Consider the following 18,336-nt stretch of genomic DNA (forward strand, 5'->3'; position numbering starts at 1 on the left):
AGGGTACCCCTATTTGGTTGAAACTTGACGCCAGGGTCCTTGACCATGCGTCATACATTTGACGAGTAGGGAGTGAGACTGTGTTGAACAAGCACATTTTATGGAAAGATAAGAGATGAGTCAAATATTATTTGTCTATGGTTTTGTTACTATGATAATCATATATTTTCTTGTTCATTAAGGTGTTAGGAATCATATATTGAGTTCTGATAGAAATTACATTATGTATCTTTTGAAAAATTTGCCATTTTATGAATGTCAATTATAGTGGACATCAGGACTATCTTCATGTAAATAATGACTCCACATCTAGCAAATTTGTTTTTTTTTGTACTCAAATGATCCTGTTGTCCACTACAGTGGACATTCTTTAAATAAATAAAAATAAAAAAATGTAATTGTAAGATGTTTTTTTTTAACCTTAAACAGGTATGGAATCACAAAAAAATATGATTAGGAAAAACAAAATTTTCCTCGATATCATAAAAAATATAAATGTTGAACAGTGTGTGACTCCCTCTGGTGGATGTTGTGGAGTATTGTGTTGTCTTTGCTCCAAAGGGTTTTGTACTGAGTTTTGGTGTTTCCTGTCACTGTGGGCCTCAGAGCACAGTAGTACACAGCAGAGTCAGACACTGCAGCAGAGGAGATCTGCAGATCTACTTTGGTTTTATCCTCCCTCACACTTACTGAAGCAGACAGTCCTGACTTTGCAGCATTTTTCGTTCCCAAGAGAAAGATGAGAAACTCCGGTGGTTTTCCTGGATAGTGTCGATACCAGAAGAAATAATCAGCACCAGTTGCTTTTTTGGAGTATGTGTAGGACAGAGTAACAGAGCTGCCTTCTAAACTGTTCTTTTCTGTCTCTACTGGAGTGAGTTCTTCACAGCTGATACCTAGAGGACGAGATAACTGTTATTAGGTGTAAAAGTCTAAAAAAATGATTCACATTCAGATACTCAGAAACTTTTTCATGCTGTATAATCTAACATACCTGTTAGAATGGAGAGAAACATCAAAGAAAACACACAATGCTGCAGTGACAGCATGTTGAATGAAGGTAGTATTGATCTCTGTTGAATATAGAAGTTCCTCTCTCTTCTATAGTTCAGTAACAGCTCAGCTCCTCCCTGAGTCTCTCTGTAAAGTGATTCTAGACTACATATTGATGGAAGTTTAACAGTGTGTGACTCCCTCTGGTGGATGTTGTGGAGTATTGTGTTGTCTTTGCTCCAAAGGTTTTTGTACAGAGTTTTGGTGTTTCCTGTCACTGTGGGCCTCAGAGCACAGTAGTACACAGCAGAGTCAGACAGCTGAAGCTTCTGGATCTTCAGAGGAACTGATGTCTTGTTGATTGTTGCATCAAATCTGTCCATCTGGAACTCTGGAGCATTTTCTTCTGTTTTTGAGAAACGCTTCAGCATGTACTTTGGGAAATCACTGACTTGTTGTTTGTACCAGAATAAATATGGACTTGGATAAGTTGTCTCAAATGTACAGTCAAGAGTAACTATCTCTCCTTCAGTAGTAATGACATCTCCTGTTGGCTGGATCACTCTGTCTTCTCCTTTACACTCTGGGGAAGAAGAGAACATGCAGAAGATGAGATGGATGAATAAAGATAATTGTTTAAAGAAGAACTGTCAGCAGTTTGAGTTTTATCTTGCCAGACATTCAGACACATATTTTCACTGACTCCTGTCTGATATCAGAATATACCAAATAAATAGTTATTAAAAGCCAACAAAAATTATCAGTTTTGCTTTTTTGTCTGTTATTTGTGAAAATTATTGAAAGAAGAAACATGTTGTTCATTGTATCTTACCAAAGAAAAGAGCAGCAAGAATAATCCACAGCCAATGTTCCATCTCTACAACAAGGTTTAAATCAACAGGAGAAACTAGCTGATGTTCAACATTCAGTCTGAGAATTGTTCTCTTCACAGCAGCACTTATTATTGACTGAATGGTTGAACACAGTGCAGAAGTAGTTCACCTCCTACTTGATAATGTCTCCCTCTAGTGGAGGTACAAAGTTCAGTACAACAGTGTAGAAAAAAGTCTTCCAGCAGCTTGTCAGTGTGTCAGCTTGTGTTTTTGTACAGAGACTGTGGGTTTGCTGTCACTGTGGGCCTCACAGCACAGTAGTACAGAGCAGAGTCTGTCACTGCAGCAGAGGAGATCTGAAGATATGTTTTGGTTTTATCCTCACTCACTGAAACAGACAGTCCAGAGTTTGTATTTTGCATTATTTCTCCTGATTCCAGATGAGAGATGAGGAACTCTGGTGGCTTTCCAGAATATTGTCGATACCAGAAGAAATAATCAGCAGAACCTTTGGAGTATTTGTAGGACAGAGTAACAGAGCTGCCTTCTAAACTGTTCTCTTCTTTCTGGACTGGAGTTAGTTCTTCACAGCTGATACCTAAAGGAAGAGATAACTGTTATTTCATGTTGTACAATGCTCAAATGATTCACATGCAGATGTTATTGGAATAAAACTTGTTCATGCTGCATAATCTAACATACCTGTTATAATGGAAAGAAACAGCATAGAAAACACACAATGCTGCAGTGACAGCATGTTGAATAAAGGTAATGTTGATAGTTTGTGTATTGATCTCTGTTGAATATAGAAGTTCCTCTCTCTTCTATAGTTCAGTAACAGCTCGGCTCCTCCCTGAGTCTCTCCGTCTCCTCCTAGCTCTGTATTTTGACTTTTCCTAGTTACACTTCTATGGTAAAGTGATTCTACACTACATCATGAAAAATATTGAAGTTTAACAGTGTGTGTGTCCCTCTGGTGGATATGTTGATTCAGCCTGAGAATTGTTCTCTTCACATCAGCATTTATTATTGACTGAATGGTCGAATACAGTACAGAAGTAGTGCCCCGCCTACTTGAATAGAATAGGTCTTTAGTGTCATTGTCAGATGTACAACGAAATTTAAAGTGCTCTCCAGTCAGTGCATCAATTCATTGAGTTATAAAAAATATAATGTAAGTCCTAATAAATATAATGTAAGTCCTAATGTTATTTAAAAAGAATAAATAAAAACATAGCAGCATTAGCAGTATACATGAACACACATGGTCATACACATCCAGTCTTTGCATAAAAACAGTATAAACATACTGCACATATCTACAGACATGCATACTTTCTGTCATTTGCATAGATCTATTCCACATCAGCTTCCATATTGCACATTTATTGCAGTGGGATAAAAACTATGTTTGAGTCTATTTGTCCTTCCATTAATTGATCCGTACTGTCTGCCTGAAGGCAGCAGTTCAAACTGGGTGTGACCAGGATGATATGTGTCCTTTATGATGTTACAGGCTTTTTTGAGACAACAGGAACTTCTTCCAGTGTGGGGAGAAAGCAGCCAACGATCGATTGGGCGGTGTTGATGACCCTATGGAGCATTTTCCTCTATGCTGCTGTGCAGCTGGTGTACCATACGCACATGCAGTATGTTAGTATGCGCTCAATGGAGGCACGGTCAAAGGACACCAGCAGTCTTTGCGTGATTTTATTCCTCTTGAGTATTCTCAGGAAGTACAGTCTCTGTTGGGACTTTTTCAGCATCTCAGAGATGTTCCCGCTCCAGGATAGGCTCTTCTCAATGTAGACTCGCAGGAAGCGGAAGTCTGCCACCCACACAGTCCCCGTTGACAATTAATTATGGGATCTCTGTTTTCTTTCTCCTGTAGTCTATGATGAGTTCTTTGGTTTTTGCAGTTAATGTCGTCCTCTAGTGGAGGTACAAAGTTAAGTACAACAATGTGGAAAAACTTCCAGCAGCTTGTCAGCTTGTTTTTGTACAGAGACTGTGGGTTTGCTGTCACTGTGGGCCTCACAGCACAGTAGTACAGAGCAGAGTCTGTCACTGCAGCAGAGGAGATCTGCAGATCCAGATGCTTTTCGCCAGACAGTTTAGTAGAGAACCTTGTGTCTGATTGTAGAGACTCTCCGGGTCTTGTAGAACCAAGCCCTGAAATGTAAATGAGAAAATCTGGTGGTTCTCCTGGATTTTGACGATACCAGAAAAAATCATCATTAGCTGTTATAGTCTTGGAGTATCTGTAGGACAGAGTAACAGAGCTGCCTTCTAAACTTTTATCTTCTTTCTCTTCTGGACTGAGGTCTTCACAGCTGACACCTACATTAAGAGATACATTTTTTTTATTTTGTTACAAAACTCAAGAAATGAATTACATTCATGAAACATTGGAATCAAACTTAGAAGAATGTAAAATGTAATTACCTGTAATAATTGAAATAAACATCAGAGAAAACACACAATGCTGCAGTGACAGCATGTTGAATAAAGGTAATGTTGATGGTTTGTGTATTGATCTCTGTTGAATATAGAAGTTCCTCTCTCTTCTATAGTTCAGTAACAGCTCAGCTCCTCCCTGACCCTACAGTCACATTAGCTACAACAGAGAGCGACATGAATTCGCTTGTGGGTGCTCCTGGGCGTGCCTAGCCTACCCCTGGTTGCTTGGCAACAGTAAACAGGAATTCTCCGGTGCTACCTTCAAGCACGTCTTAAAAGTTACTTCAGAGGTATTGTTAAGTCACAAGAACGATGTTTTTGGATTTAAAAGTATTTATTTCTTGATAAAAGTAAGAAAATATATGAGATAAAATGCCAAATATATCAGATATATACAGAAATACGATGTCCTGAAGCGTTTTCCGCCATCTTGAATTATTTTCTTCGACTCGAGCCACTGACATACAAGCCCGGTCTCATGGCAGTTCGTGTAAATGTGACGTTATTTTAATCTATTGATACGTGTTCACGGACACGTTTTTGTCGGTTTTTACGTGGCGGACAACAAGAAAATGGTAAGTAATATATTTCAATGGGAAGCATATTTTGTGGCCACAGCACGAAAATGGTAGGGAGTAATATAAAAAGCCGAAAGTCAGGGTAGGGAGGTTGGTCGGGGTGGTGGATGGGTCAAACAACACAAACAACACAGGACTTTCACCTAGGAGACCGGGGATCGCGTCCCGCGTGTGGCGCTTTGTTTCCCGGGGATGGCGTCCCTGCGAGTGGCGTTTTGTCCCGCGTGTTACTGTGGCGCGTCTCCCGGCATTTAAGGCGCCATTTCCCCGTAAGGTTTTTCCTAAACCCAATCTCCGCCATCCCGTTATTGTGGCGCGTCCCCAGCGGGCCGCCTCGCGGGCGCCTCCCGGCTTATGGAGCGTCCTTTTCGGCCGCCTGCCGGCGTCCTTTCCCCGAGAATAACGTTGACATTTACACAAACTGCCGTGAGACCGGGTTGGACATAAGTCACGCTGCCTTCACTCTGATAGGCAGTGGCTTTGTCGCAACGCTCAGCATTTGCATAGAACAGACTTTTTGTCTATTTTGGCCCCGCCTTGCTTGTGGCAGCGGCGAGCTCGTCGCTTGTTGCTGGCAACCGGCCACCCCCATTGAAATTGAATGGTAGCCTGTCACTTTGTCTCGGTCTCTTGTAGCTAGTGTGACTGTGGGGTTACACTTCTAAGGTAAAGGGATTCTAGACAACATCATATTGAAATTTGACAGTGTGTTACTCCCTCTGGTGGATGTTGTGGAGTATTATGTTGTCTTTGCTCCAAAGGTTTTTGTACAGAGTTTTGGTGTTTCCTGTCACTGTGGGCTGCAGAGCACAGTAGTACACAGCAGAATCAGACAGCTGAAGCTTCTGGATCTTCAGAGGAACTGATGTCGTGTTGATTGTAGCATCAAATCTTTCTTTCTGGAACTCTGGAGCATTTTCTTTTGTGTTTGAGTAACGCTTAAGCATGTACTTTGGGAAATCATTGACTTCTTGTTTGTACCAGAACAAATAGGGATATGTGTTACTGGTCAAAAATGTACAGTCAAGAGTAACTGTCTCTCCTTCAGTAGTAATGAAATCTCCTGATGGCTGGATTACTCTGTCTTCTGCTTTACACTCTGGGGAAGAAGAGACCATGCAGAGAAAAAGATGAATCAATAAAGATGATTGATTAAAGGAGAACAATCAGTAATTTAAATAGTTACCTAGCCAGAGAGTCAGAATCAGGATGTTAGTCAGCCAGTGTTTCATGTCTGCAGTGAGAGGGGAGGAGAGAGAGGAAGAGCATTGATACTCTGATGGATCTGGGCCTTCACTTCATTGGTCCTTCCTCTTTATCATCTGTTGAGGATCTCTCAACAACTTTGATTGTCGTGAACAGTGTGTGACTCCCTCTGGTGGATGTTGTGGAGTATTGTGTTGTCTTTGCTCCAAAGGTTTTTGTACAGAGTTTTGGTGTTTCCTGTCACTGTGGGCCTCACAGCACAGTAGTACACTGCAGAGTCAGACACCTTAGCTGAGGAGATGTTCATATGGATTTGTTTGTCCTCCACTTTAATCTTCAGTCCAGCGATTGGACTTGTCAATATTCCTCCTGTTCCTAAATGAGAGATGATGAACTCTGGTGGTTTTCCTGGATGTTGTCGATACCAGAAGAAATTATCACTAGGTGACAATTCCAAGTACTTGTAGGACAGAGTAACAGAGCTGTCTTCTAAACTGTTATTTTCTGTCTCGACTGGAGTGAGTTCTTCATAGCTGACACCTAAAGGAAGAGATCATTTCGTATTGCATTTTATAAAACTCACTGATTCAACAGAATAAGAAAATATTGAAATTAAGGTTTTCCTTAATACAGAATCTAACAAACCTGTTAGAATAATGAGAAACATCAGATAAAACACAAAATTCTGCAATGACAGCATGATGAATAAAGGTAATGTTGATTGTTTGTTTATTGAACTCAGAATACAGAAGTTCCTCTTTCATCCACTGTTCAGTAACAGCTCAGCTCCTCCCTGAATGTCTCTGTCTCCTCTTAGATCTGTATCTTCACCTCTCTGTCAAGGCGTTTTTACAGTCGCTACAGCCAACCTGTCGCGCCAATGTGACTTCAAGATGACGTAGACCTCTGGTCATGCACAACTCCATTTTTTTCAGAGGCTCGCGACAAAGCAGAAACAGGAAGCATGGACGAGTTTGAGGGCACCTGGATGCCAGAACTCTCAGAGTGACTGCAAGTCTCTCTTGTAAACTTACTGGGTTAAGATGAGTTCTTTTATGGTGAATGAAAGGCTTGATCCGACCAAGTAGCTCATCCAATCAAATGGAAACTGCTGCTGCCAGTTCTGCCATTGTTTACCTTTTTCTTCTTCTTCTAGTCTGTAGAAATAGTAAAGTCGGTAGCCTTACCTCATTAGTGCCACCTCTGTTCAGGAGAACACTGCAACTAGTGTCGTGACCACCACGTGCGAGTATAAATAGTTACAGTGATCCCATGATGTCACATTGGCGCAAGACAGTTCGGATGCGGCGAGTATACTGCGCAGCTAATGCTTCCTCCGGTTAACAAACTGAGATGATCTCCAGTTTAACACGTTTCTTTGACTTGTCAATGTGAGCTGAGAATTCAGAACCAGTTGGATGAATTCATCCTCCCTCTGTGATGGAGAGCAGGAACTCTGGTCTGGATCTCTGGTATTGTCGGTACCACTGGATATTGTTGATATCACCCTCATATGTACAGGTCAGGTTGATGTTTCTGCCCTCTGCAACATTTTCTTCAGTACTTTCTGGCTTTATGCTGTTCATGGAACCCAGGGCTGCAAAATGAGTATTATTCACATCAGTTATGATTAACTTACGCAGATAAACCTTTAGTTATGAAGTAACTGGTTAATACAGCAGGTTATATGAGACTTTGATCTCTGTTCTAACACTCACATATAAAAGGAGAGAAAAGTAAAAACAGGTAAAGCAACATGTCTTTGGAGTTGTTAAAGCCAAACAGACAGCAGATGAGCAATGTTCTTCCACTGCAGTAGAATGAGAAACTAAACAGCCTCTCTGATGTGCAGCCCTTCTTCTCAACATCAAACTAATGACAATTCTGCTCTGGAGACAGGAATAATCTCATTGGTTGAGTTAAACATCAGTGGGAGGTGCCAGAAAATAAACTTTTGCTAGATGATAAAAGGATAAAACAGCAGTTAAGAGAAAGATGACCTTTTGGTCCAGGGACAGGTACGGGTTATTGTTACCCAGGTAACAGCCCGTTTGCCCTGATTGGCTTTGCTGCCCCTCTGGCGAAAGAGCCTAAACTTTTCTTTCTTTCTTTATTTCTTTTTTTTCTTTTTTTTTTCACGTTGTGGTTGCATTAATATAATACTATGCTCATCATTACTTAAATTAAATCAAATAAAATTTGCTATCATTCACCCTCTGCCCCCAGTCACGTGACTTTGTTTATATTCTCAAACATGGAGCAGCGCAAGCCCTTCTGCCATGATGGCACTGTTGTTCAATAAAAGGAGAAGCTAAAAGGTAAAGGTACTTTATTTGACACATACATGTAGCGAAATTCATTCTCTGCATTTAACCCATCCCTCGAGGGAGCAATGGGCAGCCAATCACAGCGCCCAGGGACCAACTCCAGATCTGAACCAGTGCCTTGATCAAGGGCACTGACTGGAGAACCTAGTACATGTTTTTGATGGTGGAGGAAACCCATGCAAACATGGGGAGAACATGCACACTCCACACAGAAAGGCCTGAGACGACCTGGGTTTGAGCCCAGAACCTTCTTGCTGTGAGGCAGAAGTGCTAACTACTGAGCTATCGTGCTGCAGTGTGTATATGTTCAGTGAGGAGCTGTCAGGTTTTTGTACAGAGACTGTGGGTTTGTTGTCACTGTGGGCTTCACAGCACAGTAGTACAGAGCAGAGTCTGTTACTGCAGCAGAGGAGATCTGAAGATCCATTTTTGTTTTATCCTCACTTACAGAAACAGACAGTCCAGAGTTTGTATTTTGCATTATTTTTCCTGATTCCAGATGAGAGATGAGGAACTCTGGTGGTTTTCCAGGATATTGTCGATACCAGAAGAAATAATCACTACTAGTTGCTTGTTTGGAGTATTTGTAGGACAGAGTAACAGAGCTGCCTTCTAAACTGTTCTCTTCTTTCTGGACTGGAGTTAGTTCTTCACAGCTGATACCTAAAGGAAGAGATAACTGTTATTTCATGTTGTACAATGCTCAAATGATTCACATGCAGATGTTATTGGAATAAGCCTTTCATGCTGCATAATCTGACATACCTGTTAGAATGGAAAGAAATAGCAGAGAAAACACACAATGCTGCAGTGACATCATGTTGAATAAAGGTAATGTTGATGGTTTGTGTATTGATCTCTGTTGAATATAGAAGTTCCTCTCTCTTCTATAGTTCAGTAACAGCTCAGCTCCTCCCTGAGTCTCTCCATCTCCTCATGGCTCTGTATTTTCACTTCTCTCATTTACACTTCTAGGGTAAAGTGATTCTAGACTATATATTGATTGAAGTTTAACAGTGTGTGACTCCCTCTGCTGGATGTTGTTGAGTATTGTGTTGTCTTTGCAGAGTTTTGGTGTTTCCTGTCACTGTGGGCCTCAGAGCACAGTAGTACACAGCAGAGTCAGACAGCTGAAGCTTCTGGATCTTCAGAGGAACTGATCTTAACTTGGAATTGTGTGTAAATGAAAATCTCTCCTTGAACTCGTCTGGTGTGTTCCTTCATCCCCTTGAACGCGGCTGAGAATAAATTTGGGGCTGTTGTTTCCATCCTGTTTGTACCAGAAGAGATTATTATTAGTTGAACTGCTGTTATAGTGACAGCCAAGTGTTACTGCCTCTCCTTCAGTAACAGTCACATCTTCTTGTTTTTGCAGCACATTGTCTTTTTGTGCTCTGCATTCTGTAAAACGGCAACAAACAATATCAGTGAGCTATGAAAGATTAATTTCAAGGTGGTATTGTTATCAAAGAAACAGAGTTGTGTTCATACCAAGGCTCATAGCAGCCAGCAACACTGAGATGAACAGAGGCTTCATATCTGCAGTGTGGAGTAACTCTGAGCTACAGCAAGTATAAAGAAGGCTGTGATCTCTCTGTTTAGTCTTCATCAACACTAAATTGGTGGATTAGAAGGAGGAACCTGATCACAGCCCTGGGTTATTCCCCCTACTGACTAATTTACACCTAATACATGTTTTGCCTATCTCCTTTCTTAGTGTAACTCTTCTTGTATGAAGTGGTCTTTGCAGTTTTCAGCTGACATGGTTCCTGTTTTACATATAAAAGCTGGTAATTGGAGTGAACCTGTACATGCCTTTTTAATATTTCTTTCTTGAAAGTTTGAAAGTAAACTGAGACTTAATAATTCAATAAGTTATGTTTAATTCTCTTTTCAGAATGTTTCTAGAATGTAAAGTGACAGTTTAGTATCTTTTGGTCCTCTGCAGCCATTTGAGGTCAAATTCAAAGCTAGTGAAGTTGTTGGGGAAACGTTTTTTAATGAAATTATTAAGTTAGTAAAATCTTTGGCAGTAAAAATGTAATTCTACTGACTTCTTCTGTGAATTATGATGTCATGTAATATAAACTACCAGTGATTTCCACTTTATTAGTGTTTCAGTATCTATTTGGGAAGCAGCTCAAAAAGTTGAACAATAGAAGGAGCTCATTGTGGCCTAATGGCCCACATGGTACGAAGAGGATTTAGTAGGTAAGTCAGTGTCCATTTATTTGTTGTCATGGTGTCTTGTGTTTGAACCATCATACAGTTGGTTTGTTATTGATGTGGATTTGCTGCTCATGTGAATCCTCCCACAGTGTTACATTAGCAGCTGTAACCACAGGGACTCTGATAAAACTGGAATAATCAGAATCCATCTGATATGAAGCTGTGGTTTGAATACCACTTCCCTCCTCTTTGAAGAGTAGTCAGATATCTGTGTTCAGGTTTTTGTACAGCCTCTTCTACACTTTGTATCACTGTGTTTCTAGAACACAGTAGTAGAGACCTGTGTCTGCCAGGGTTAGTCTCTTTATGGTCAGTTCAGTTGTTTTCTCTGTTGTTTCGGATTCATATCGCTTATCTGGGATATATTCGTTCGTGACGCGTAGTCTCTTGCTCCTTTCCAGAGTATAAACTGAGGCGCCTGAAGGTCTGAATGATGTCTGTACCAGTGAAGGTAGACATTGTTGTTATTAGTCTCATAGTCACATCTGAGTGAGACAGATTCTCCTTCTCTTTCACTGCCTTCATGTCCTACAGGAAAGATTTTGTCTCCAGCTATAAATCCTGAGTTGGAAAAAGTAGAGAGAATGAAGCCATTAGACTAACATTGTTTGTGAGACTGAAAGGAGAAAACAGTGGAAAATATGAACTCTATAAAATATCAACTCTACATTGTTACTCTGGACAGAAACAGCTCAACTGTTAAGAGATTTCTGTTCTGAACAGCAGTTTATATACATCTTTAGAAAATAATAAAACCATGATGTTCTTTGTATCTTACCAAAGAAAAGAGCTGCAAGAATAATCCACAGCCAATGTTCCATCTCTACAACAAGGTTTAAATCAACAGGAGAAACTAGCTGATGTTCAACATTCAGTCTGAGAATTGTTCTCTTCACAGCAGCACTTATTATTGACTGAATGGTTGAACACAGTGCAGAAGTAGTGCACCTCCTACTTGATAATGTCTCCCTCTAGTGGAGGTACAAAGTTCAGTACAACAGTGTAGAAAAAAGTCTTCCAGCAGCTTGTCAGTGTGTCAGCTTGTGTTTTTGTACAGAGACTGTGGGTTTGCTGTCACTGTGGGCCTCACAGCACAGTAGTACAGAGCAGAGTCTGTCACTGCAGCAGAGGAGATCTGAAGATCCACACTACGCTTTTCTTCAGACAGTTTCGTAGAGAACCTTGTGTCCAATGTCAGAGACTCAGCTTTTTTTGTAATGTTCATCCCTGAGATGAATATGATGAACTCTGGTGGTTTTCCTGGATATTGTCGATACCGGAAGAAATAATCATTGTTATCAGCTTGTTCAGAGTATCTGTAGGACAGAGTAACAGAACTGCCTTCAAAAATGTTCTTTTCTTTCTCGAGTGGAATGAGTTCTTCACATCTGACACATAAAGGCAAAGATAACAGTTATTTAATGTTGTAAAAGACATAATGAACGATTCACATTAGATGGTATGGGGATTAAACTTCTGCATAAACTTTTTCATGCTTCATAGTCCAACATACCTGTTAGAATGGAAAGAAACAGCAGAGAAAACACACAATGCTGCAGTGACAGCATGTTGAATAAAGGTAATGTTGATGGTTTGTGTATTGATCTCTGTTGAATATAGAAGTTCCTCTCTCTTCTATAGTTCAGTAACAGCTCTGCTCCTCCCTGAGTCTCTCCGTCTCCTCCTAGTTCTGTATTTTCACTTCTCTTAGTTACTCTACTAAGGTAAAGTGATTCTAGACTACATCAGGAAAACATATTTGAGTTTAACAGTGTGTGACTCCCTCTGGTGGATGTTGTGGAGTATTGTGTTGTCTTTGCTCCAAAGGTTTTTGTACAGAGTTTTGGTGTTTCCTGTCACTGTGGGCTGCAGAGCACAGTAGTACACAGCAGAGTCAGACAGCTTAGCTGAGGAGATGTTCATATGGATTTGTTTGTCCTCCACTTCAATCTTCAGTCCGGGCATTACATCATTGTTGCTTAATTCTTTTCCTGAAGCAGAGTGGGAGATGAGGAACTCTGGGGATTTTCCTGAATATTGTCGATACCAGAAGAAATAATCACCCGATGACATTTCCAAATATCTGTAGGACAGAGTAACAGAGCTGCCTTCTAAACTGTTCTCTTCTTTCTCTACTGGAGTGAGTTCTTCAAAACTGACACCTAAAAACAGAGATAACTGTTATTTCATGTTGTAAAACACTTAATACATGATTCACATTCAGATGTTATTAGAATACAAGGTTTTCATGCTGCATAATCTAACATACCTGTGAGGATGGAAAGAAACAAAAGAGGAAACACACAATGCTGCAGTGACAGCATGTTGAATAAAGGTAATGTTGATGGTTTGTGTATTGATCTCTGTTGAATATAGAAGTTCCTCTCTCTTCTATAGTTCAGTAACAGCTCAGCTCCTCCCTGAGTCTCTCCATAAAGTGATTCTAGACTACATCATGAAAAATATTGAAGTTTAACAGTGTGTGACTCCCTCTGGTGGATGTTGTGGAGTATTGTGTTGTCTTTGCTCCAAAGGTTTTTGTACAGAGTTTTGGTGTTTCCTGTCACTGTGGGCTGCAGAGCACAGTAGTACACAGCAGAGTCAGACAGCTTAGCTGAGATGATCTCCAGTTTAACACGTTTCTTTGACTTGTCAATGTGAGCTGAGAAATCAGAACCAGTTGGATGAATCACCCCTCCCTCTGTGATGTAAAGCAGGAACTCTGGTCTGGATCTCTGGTATTGTCGGTACCACTGGATATTGTAGATATTACCCTCATATGTACAGGTCAGGATGATGTTTCTGCCCTCTGCAACATGTTCTTCAGTACTTTCTGGCTTTATGCTGTTCATGGAACCCAGGGCTGCAAAATGAGTATTATTCACGTCAGTTATCATTAACTTACATAGATAAACCTCTAGTTATGAAGTAACTGGTTAATACAGCAGGTTATATGAGACTTTGACCTCTGTTCTAACACTCACCTATAAAGGGAGAGAAAAGTAAAAACAGGTAAAGCAACATGTCTTTGGAGTTGTTAAAGCCAAACAGACAGCAGATGAGCAATGTTCTTCCACTGCAGTAGAATGAGAAACTAAACAGCCTCTCTGATGTGCAGCCCTTCTTCTCAACATCAAGCTGATTGTGCTTTTAGTTCCTCAAACATTTCTGCTCTGGAGACAGAAATAATCTCATTGGTTGAGTTAAACGTCAGTGGGCGGGGCCAGAGAATAACCTTTTCCTGAAAGGTAAAGACATAAAAAAGCGGTGAAGAGAATGAAGACCTTTGGTGGTTTCTGATGTTGTTGTGTGATTGTCTTAAAGTTTAACAGTGTGTGACTCCCTCTGGTGGATGTTGTGGAGTATTGTGTTGTCTTTGCTCCAAAGGTTTTTGTACAGAGTTTTGGTGTTTCCTGTCACTGTGGGCTTCACAGCACAGTAGTACACAGCAGAGTCAGACACCTTAGCTGAGGGGATGTTCATATGGATTTGTTTGTCCTCCACTTTAATCTTCAATCCTGGGATTACATTATTTCCTTCTTTTCCTGAAGCAGAGTGTGAGATGATGAACTCTGGTGGTTTTCCTGGATATTGTCGGTACCAGAAGAAATAATCACCAGATGACAATTCCAAGTATGTGTAGGACAGAGTAACAGAGCTGCCTTCTAAACTGTTCTCTTCTTTCTGGACTGGAGTGAGTTCTTCAAAACTGACACCTAAAGGAAGAGAGAACTGTTATAAGTTTACATTGCAAAATACATAATAAATAATTCACATTCAGATGTTATTGCAATATAACTTTACTTTACTTAATCTAACATACCTGTTAGAATGGAAAGAACCATCAGAGAAAACACACAATGCTGCAGTGACAGCATGTTGAATAAAGGTAATGTTGATGGTTTGTGTATTGATCTCTGTTGAATATAGAAGTTCCTCTCTCTTCTATAGTTCAATAACAGCTCAGCTCCTCCCTGAGTCTCTCCAGCTTGTTGGTGCTCTGTATTTACACTCCGCTTAGTTACACTTCCTCCTTGTTAACAGACTAGTGGCAGCCTTTTGTAAAGTTTTTTTATTTTTTATGGGAGAAAAGTCACAGTACAATTTGAGTCAGCTGATATTCAAAGAAAAGCTTGGCATCAAATATTATACTTTGACTTTGAGCAGTATTCCTAACCGATGGTTTAGCATTTTTTGATTACACTTATTTTACAAAAAGTTTAGGGGCAAGAAAAATCTCAGTTCTAGTCTCACTTAGTTGTATAAAGGTCTGCAACAGCAGCTTTTTTTGCAGTTTTTCCAAATGTTTTCCGAATTAATTGTTTTTCTGCTCTGGGGTGGGTCCTCATAACAATCTCAACAGTTGAATGAACTAATGTATGGTGTTGTTGCCTTTGTGTTTGATTCTTACAAGAAAAACCAATAGTCAACAGTCACCTCTACCCTTTCTTTTTCCAAACCTGTGTGCAGTATTCAAGTCTCGTGGGATTGAAGGTAATGATGAGAAAGATGATTAGATTTACAACTTGCGACCATTTACATCCTCACACATTCATGATGGTAAGGTTAATAGATACTGTACACGGTCAGTATAGCACTATATACCTTAAAGACACACTACTATTTGAGCGATGAGCTTTGGCTGATTCGAGGCATCCATGCATGTTTGCTTTTTGAGACACTTCTGCACTGTTTGGCAGGTGGAATATGTGGAAGCTTTCTGAAACATTCAGTTTCCCAGTGGTAATTATGACTGGGATATATATATATATATATATATATATATATATATATATAGCAACATGACTGAATGCCTTGCTAGTAGCCAAGTGAGGCTGTAAATACATTACACATCAGACAATTTTAAGATGCTTATCACTAGTGTTTTTTTTTTTATTGATCCAACTTGGACGTTGTGTTCAGACTCAATGCAAAGTGAATGTAGTGGTACTATTGCACAATAAATCAATTTAACTAGCTCCAGGCAGCGCAAATTAGAGTATAAACTGAAGTGCCTGAAGGTCTGAATGATGACTGTACCAGTAAAGTAAAGGACTACTATACACTGTCTCATATTCACATCTGAGTGTAACAGATTCTCCTTCTCTTTCACTGACTTCATGTGGGTTTACTGGAGAGATTTTGTCTCCAGCTATTATTTGTGAAAAAAAGTAGAGAAAATGAAGCCATTAGACTAACATTGTTCATGAGGCTTTTTCCTTCCTTTTTCCTAAACCCAACCTCCGCCATCCCGTTATTGTGGCGCGTCCCCAGCGGGCCGCCTCGCGGGCGCCTCCCGGCTTATGGAGCGTCATGTCACTTTGTCTCTGTCTCTTGTAGCTAGTGTGACTGTGGGGTTACACTTCTAAGGTAAAGGGATTCTAGACAACATCATATTGAAATTTAACAGTGTGTCTCCATCTAGTGGAAGTTGTGGAGTATTGTGTTGTCTTTGCTCCAAAGGTTTTTGTACAGAGTTTTGGTGTTTCCTGTCACTGTGGGCTGCAGAGCACAGTAGTACACAGCAGAGTCAGACAGCTGAAGCTTCTGGATCTTCAGAGGAACTGTCTGGTTGATTGTAGCATCAAATCTTTCTTTCTGGAACTCTGGAGCATTTTCTTTTGTGTTTGAGTAACGCTTCAGCATATACTTTGGGAAATCATTTACTTCTTGTTTGTACCAGAACAAATAGGGATATGTGTCACTGGTCTCAAATGTACAGTCAAGAGTAACTGTCTCTCCTTCAGTAGTAATGAAATCTTCTGATGGCTGGATTACTCTGTCTTCTCCTTTACACTCTGGGGAAGAAGAGAACATGCAGAGAAAAAGATGAATCAATATAGATGATTGATTAAAGGAGAACAATCAGTAGTTTAAATAGTTACCTAGACAGAGAGTCAGAATCAGGATGTTAGTCAGCCAGTGTTTCATGTCTGCAGTGAGAGGGGAGGAGAGAGAGGAAGAGCATTGATACTCTGATGGATCTGGGCCTTCACTTCATTGGTCCTTCCTCTTTATCATCTCTGGAGGATCTCTCAACAACTTTGATTGTCGTGAACAGTGTGTGATTCCCTCTGGTGGATGTTGTGGAGTATTGTGTTGTCTTTGCTCCAAAGGTTTTTGTACAGAGTTTTGGTGTTTCCTGTCACTGTGGGCCTCACAGCACAGTAGTACACAGCAGAGTCAGACAGCTTAGCTGAGGAGATGTTCATATGGATTTGTTTGTCCTCCACTTTAATCTTCAGTCCAGCGATTCGACTTGTCAATATTCCTCCTGTTCCTAAATGAGAGATGATGAACTCTGGTGGTTTTCCTGGATGTTGTCGATACCAGAAGAAATTATCATTAGGTAACAATTCCAAGTACTTGTAGGAGAGAGTAACAGAGCTGTCTTCTAAACTGTTCTTTTCTGTCTCGACTGGAGTGAGTTCTTCATAGCTGACACCTAAAGGAAGAGATCATTTCTTATTGCATTTTATAAAACTCACTGATTCAACAGATTAAGAAAATATTGAAATTAAGGTTTTCCTTAATACAGAATCTAACAAACCTGTTAGAATAATGAGAAACATCAGATAAAACACAAAATTCTGCAATGACAGCATGTTGAATAAAGGTAATGTTGATTGTTTGTTTATTGAACTCAGAATACAGAAGTTCCTCTTTCATCCACTGTTCAGTAACAGCTCAGCTCCTCCCTGAATGTCTCTGTCTCCTCTTAGATCTGTATCTTCACCTCTCTGTCAAGGCGTTTTTACAGTCGCTACAGCCAACCTGTCGCGCCAATGTGACTTCAAGATGACGTAGACCTCTGGTCATGCACAACTCCATTTTTTTCAGAGGCGCGACAAAAGCAGAAACAGGAAGCATGGACGAGTTTGAGGGCACCGGATGCCAGAACTCTCAGAGTGACTGCAAGTCTCTCTTGTAAACTTACTGGGTTAAGATGAGTTCTTTTATGGTGAATGAAAGGCTTGATCCGACCAAGTAGCTCATCCAATCAAATGGAAACTGCTGCTGCCAGTTCTGCCATTGTTTACCTTTTTCTTCTTCTTCTAGTCTGTAGAAATAGTAAAGTCGGTAGCCTTACCTCATTAGTGCCACCTCTGTTCAGGAGAACACTGTAACTAGTGTCGTGACCACCACGTGCGAGTATAAATAGTTACAGTGATCCCATGATGTCACATTGGCGCAAGACAGTTCGGATGCGGCGAGTATACTGCGCAGCTAATGCTTCCTCCGTTAACAAACTGAGATGATCTCCAGTTTAACACGTTTTTTGACTTGTCAATGTGAGCTGAGAATTCAGAACCAGTTGGATGAATTCATCCTCCCTCTGTGATGGAGAGCAGGAACTCTGGTCTGGATCTCTGGTATTGTCGGTACCACTGGATATTGTTGATATCACCCTCATATGTACAGGTCAGGTTGATGTTTCTGCCCTCTGCAACATTTTCTTCAGTACTTTCTGGCTTTATGCTGTTCATGGAACCCAGGGCTGCAAAATGAGTATTATTCACATCAGTTATGATTAACTTACGAGATAAACCTTTAGTTATGAAGTAACTGGTTAATACAGCAGGTTATATGAGACTTTGATCTCTGTTCTAACACTCACATATAAAAGGAGAGAAAAGTAAAAACAGGTAAAGCAACATGTCTTTGGAGTTGTTAAAGCCAAACAGACAGCAGATGAGCAATGTTCTTCCA

At 40.4% G+C, this 18,336-nt stretch overlaps 3 gene segments (V, D, J or C); all 3 read right to left on the minus strand.

Annotated features, from left to right (window-relative positions):
- Positions 1-866: 866 nt before the first annotated feature.
- On the minus strand, positions 867-6,154 carry LOC114566047 (T-cell receptor alpha chain V region CTL-F3-like). The segment is given in 3 exon segments: positions 867-896; positions 1,182-1,576; positions 6,051-6,154. Coding segments are annotated over 3 exon segments (471 nt in total).
- Positions 6,155-12,945: 6,791 nt separating this feature from the next.
- On the minus strand, positions 12,946-13,779 carry LOC114565010 (T cell receptor alpha variable 12-3-like). The segment is given in 2 exon segments: positions 12,946-13,489; positions 13,611-13,779. Coding segments are annotated over 2 exon segments (450 nt in total).
- Positions 13,780-16,110: 2,331 nt separating this feature from the next.
- Positions 16,111-16,710, minus strand: LOC114565607 (T cell receptor alpha variable 38-2/delta variable 8-like; the record flags this gene model as incomplete). The annotated part of the segment is given in 2 exon segments: positions 16,111-16,424; positions 16,512-16,710. Coding segments are annotated over 2 exon segments (360 nt in total), but the record flags the coding sequence as incomplete, so codon positions are not given.
- Between the last annotated feature and the right edge of the window lie 1,626 nt (positions 16,711-18,336).

The sequence above is a fragment of the Perca flavescens genome, chromosome 12 (genome assembly GCF_004354835.1).
Source record: "Perca flavescens isolate YP-PL-M2 chromosome 12, PFLA_1.0, whole genome shotgun sequence".
Classification (NCBI taxonomy): domain Eukaryota; kingdom Metazoa; phylum Chordata; class Actinopteri; order Perciformes; family Percidae; genus Perca; species Perca flavescens.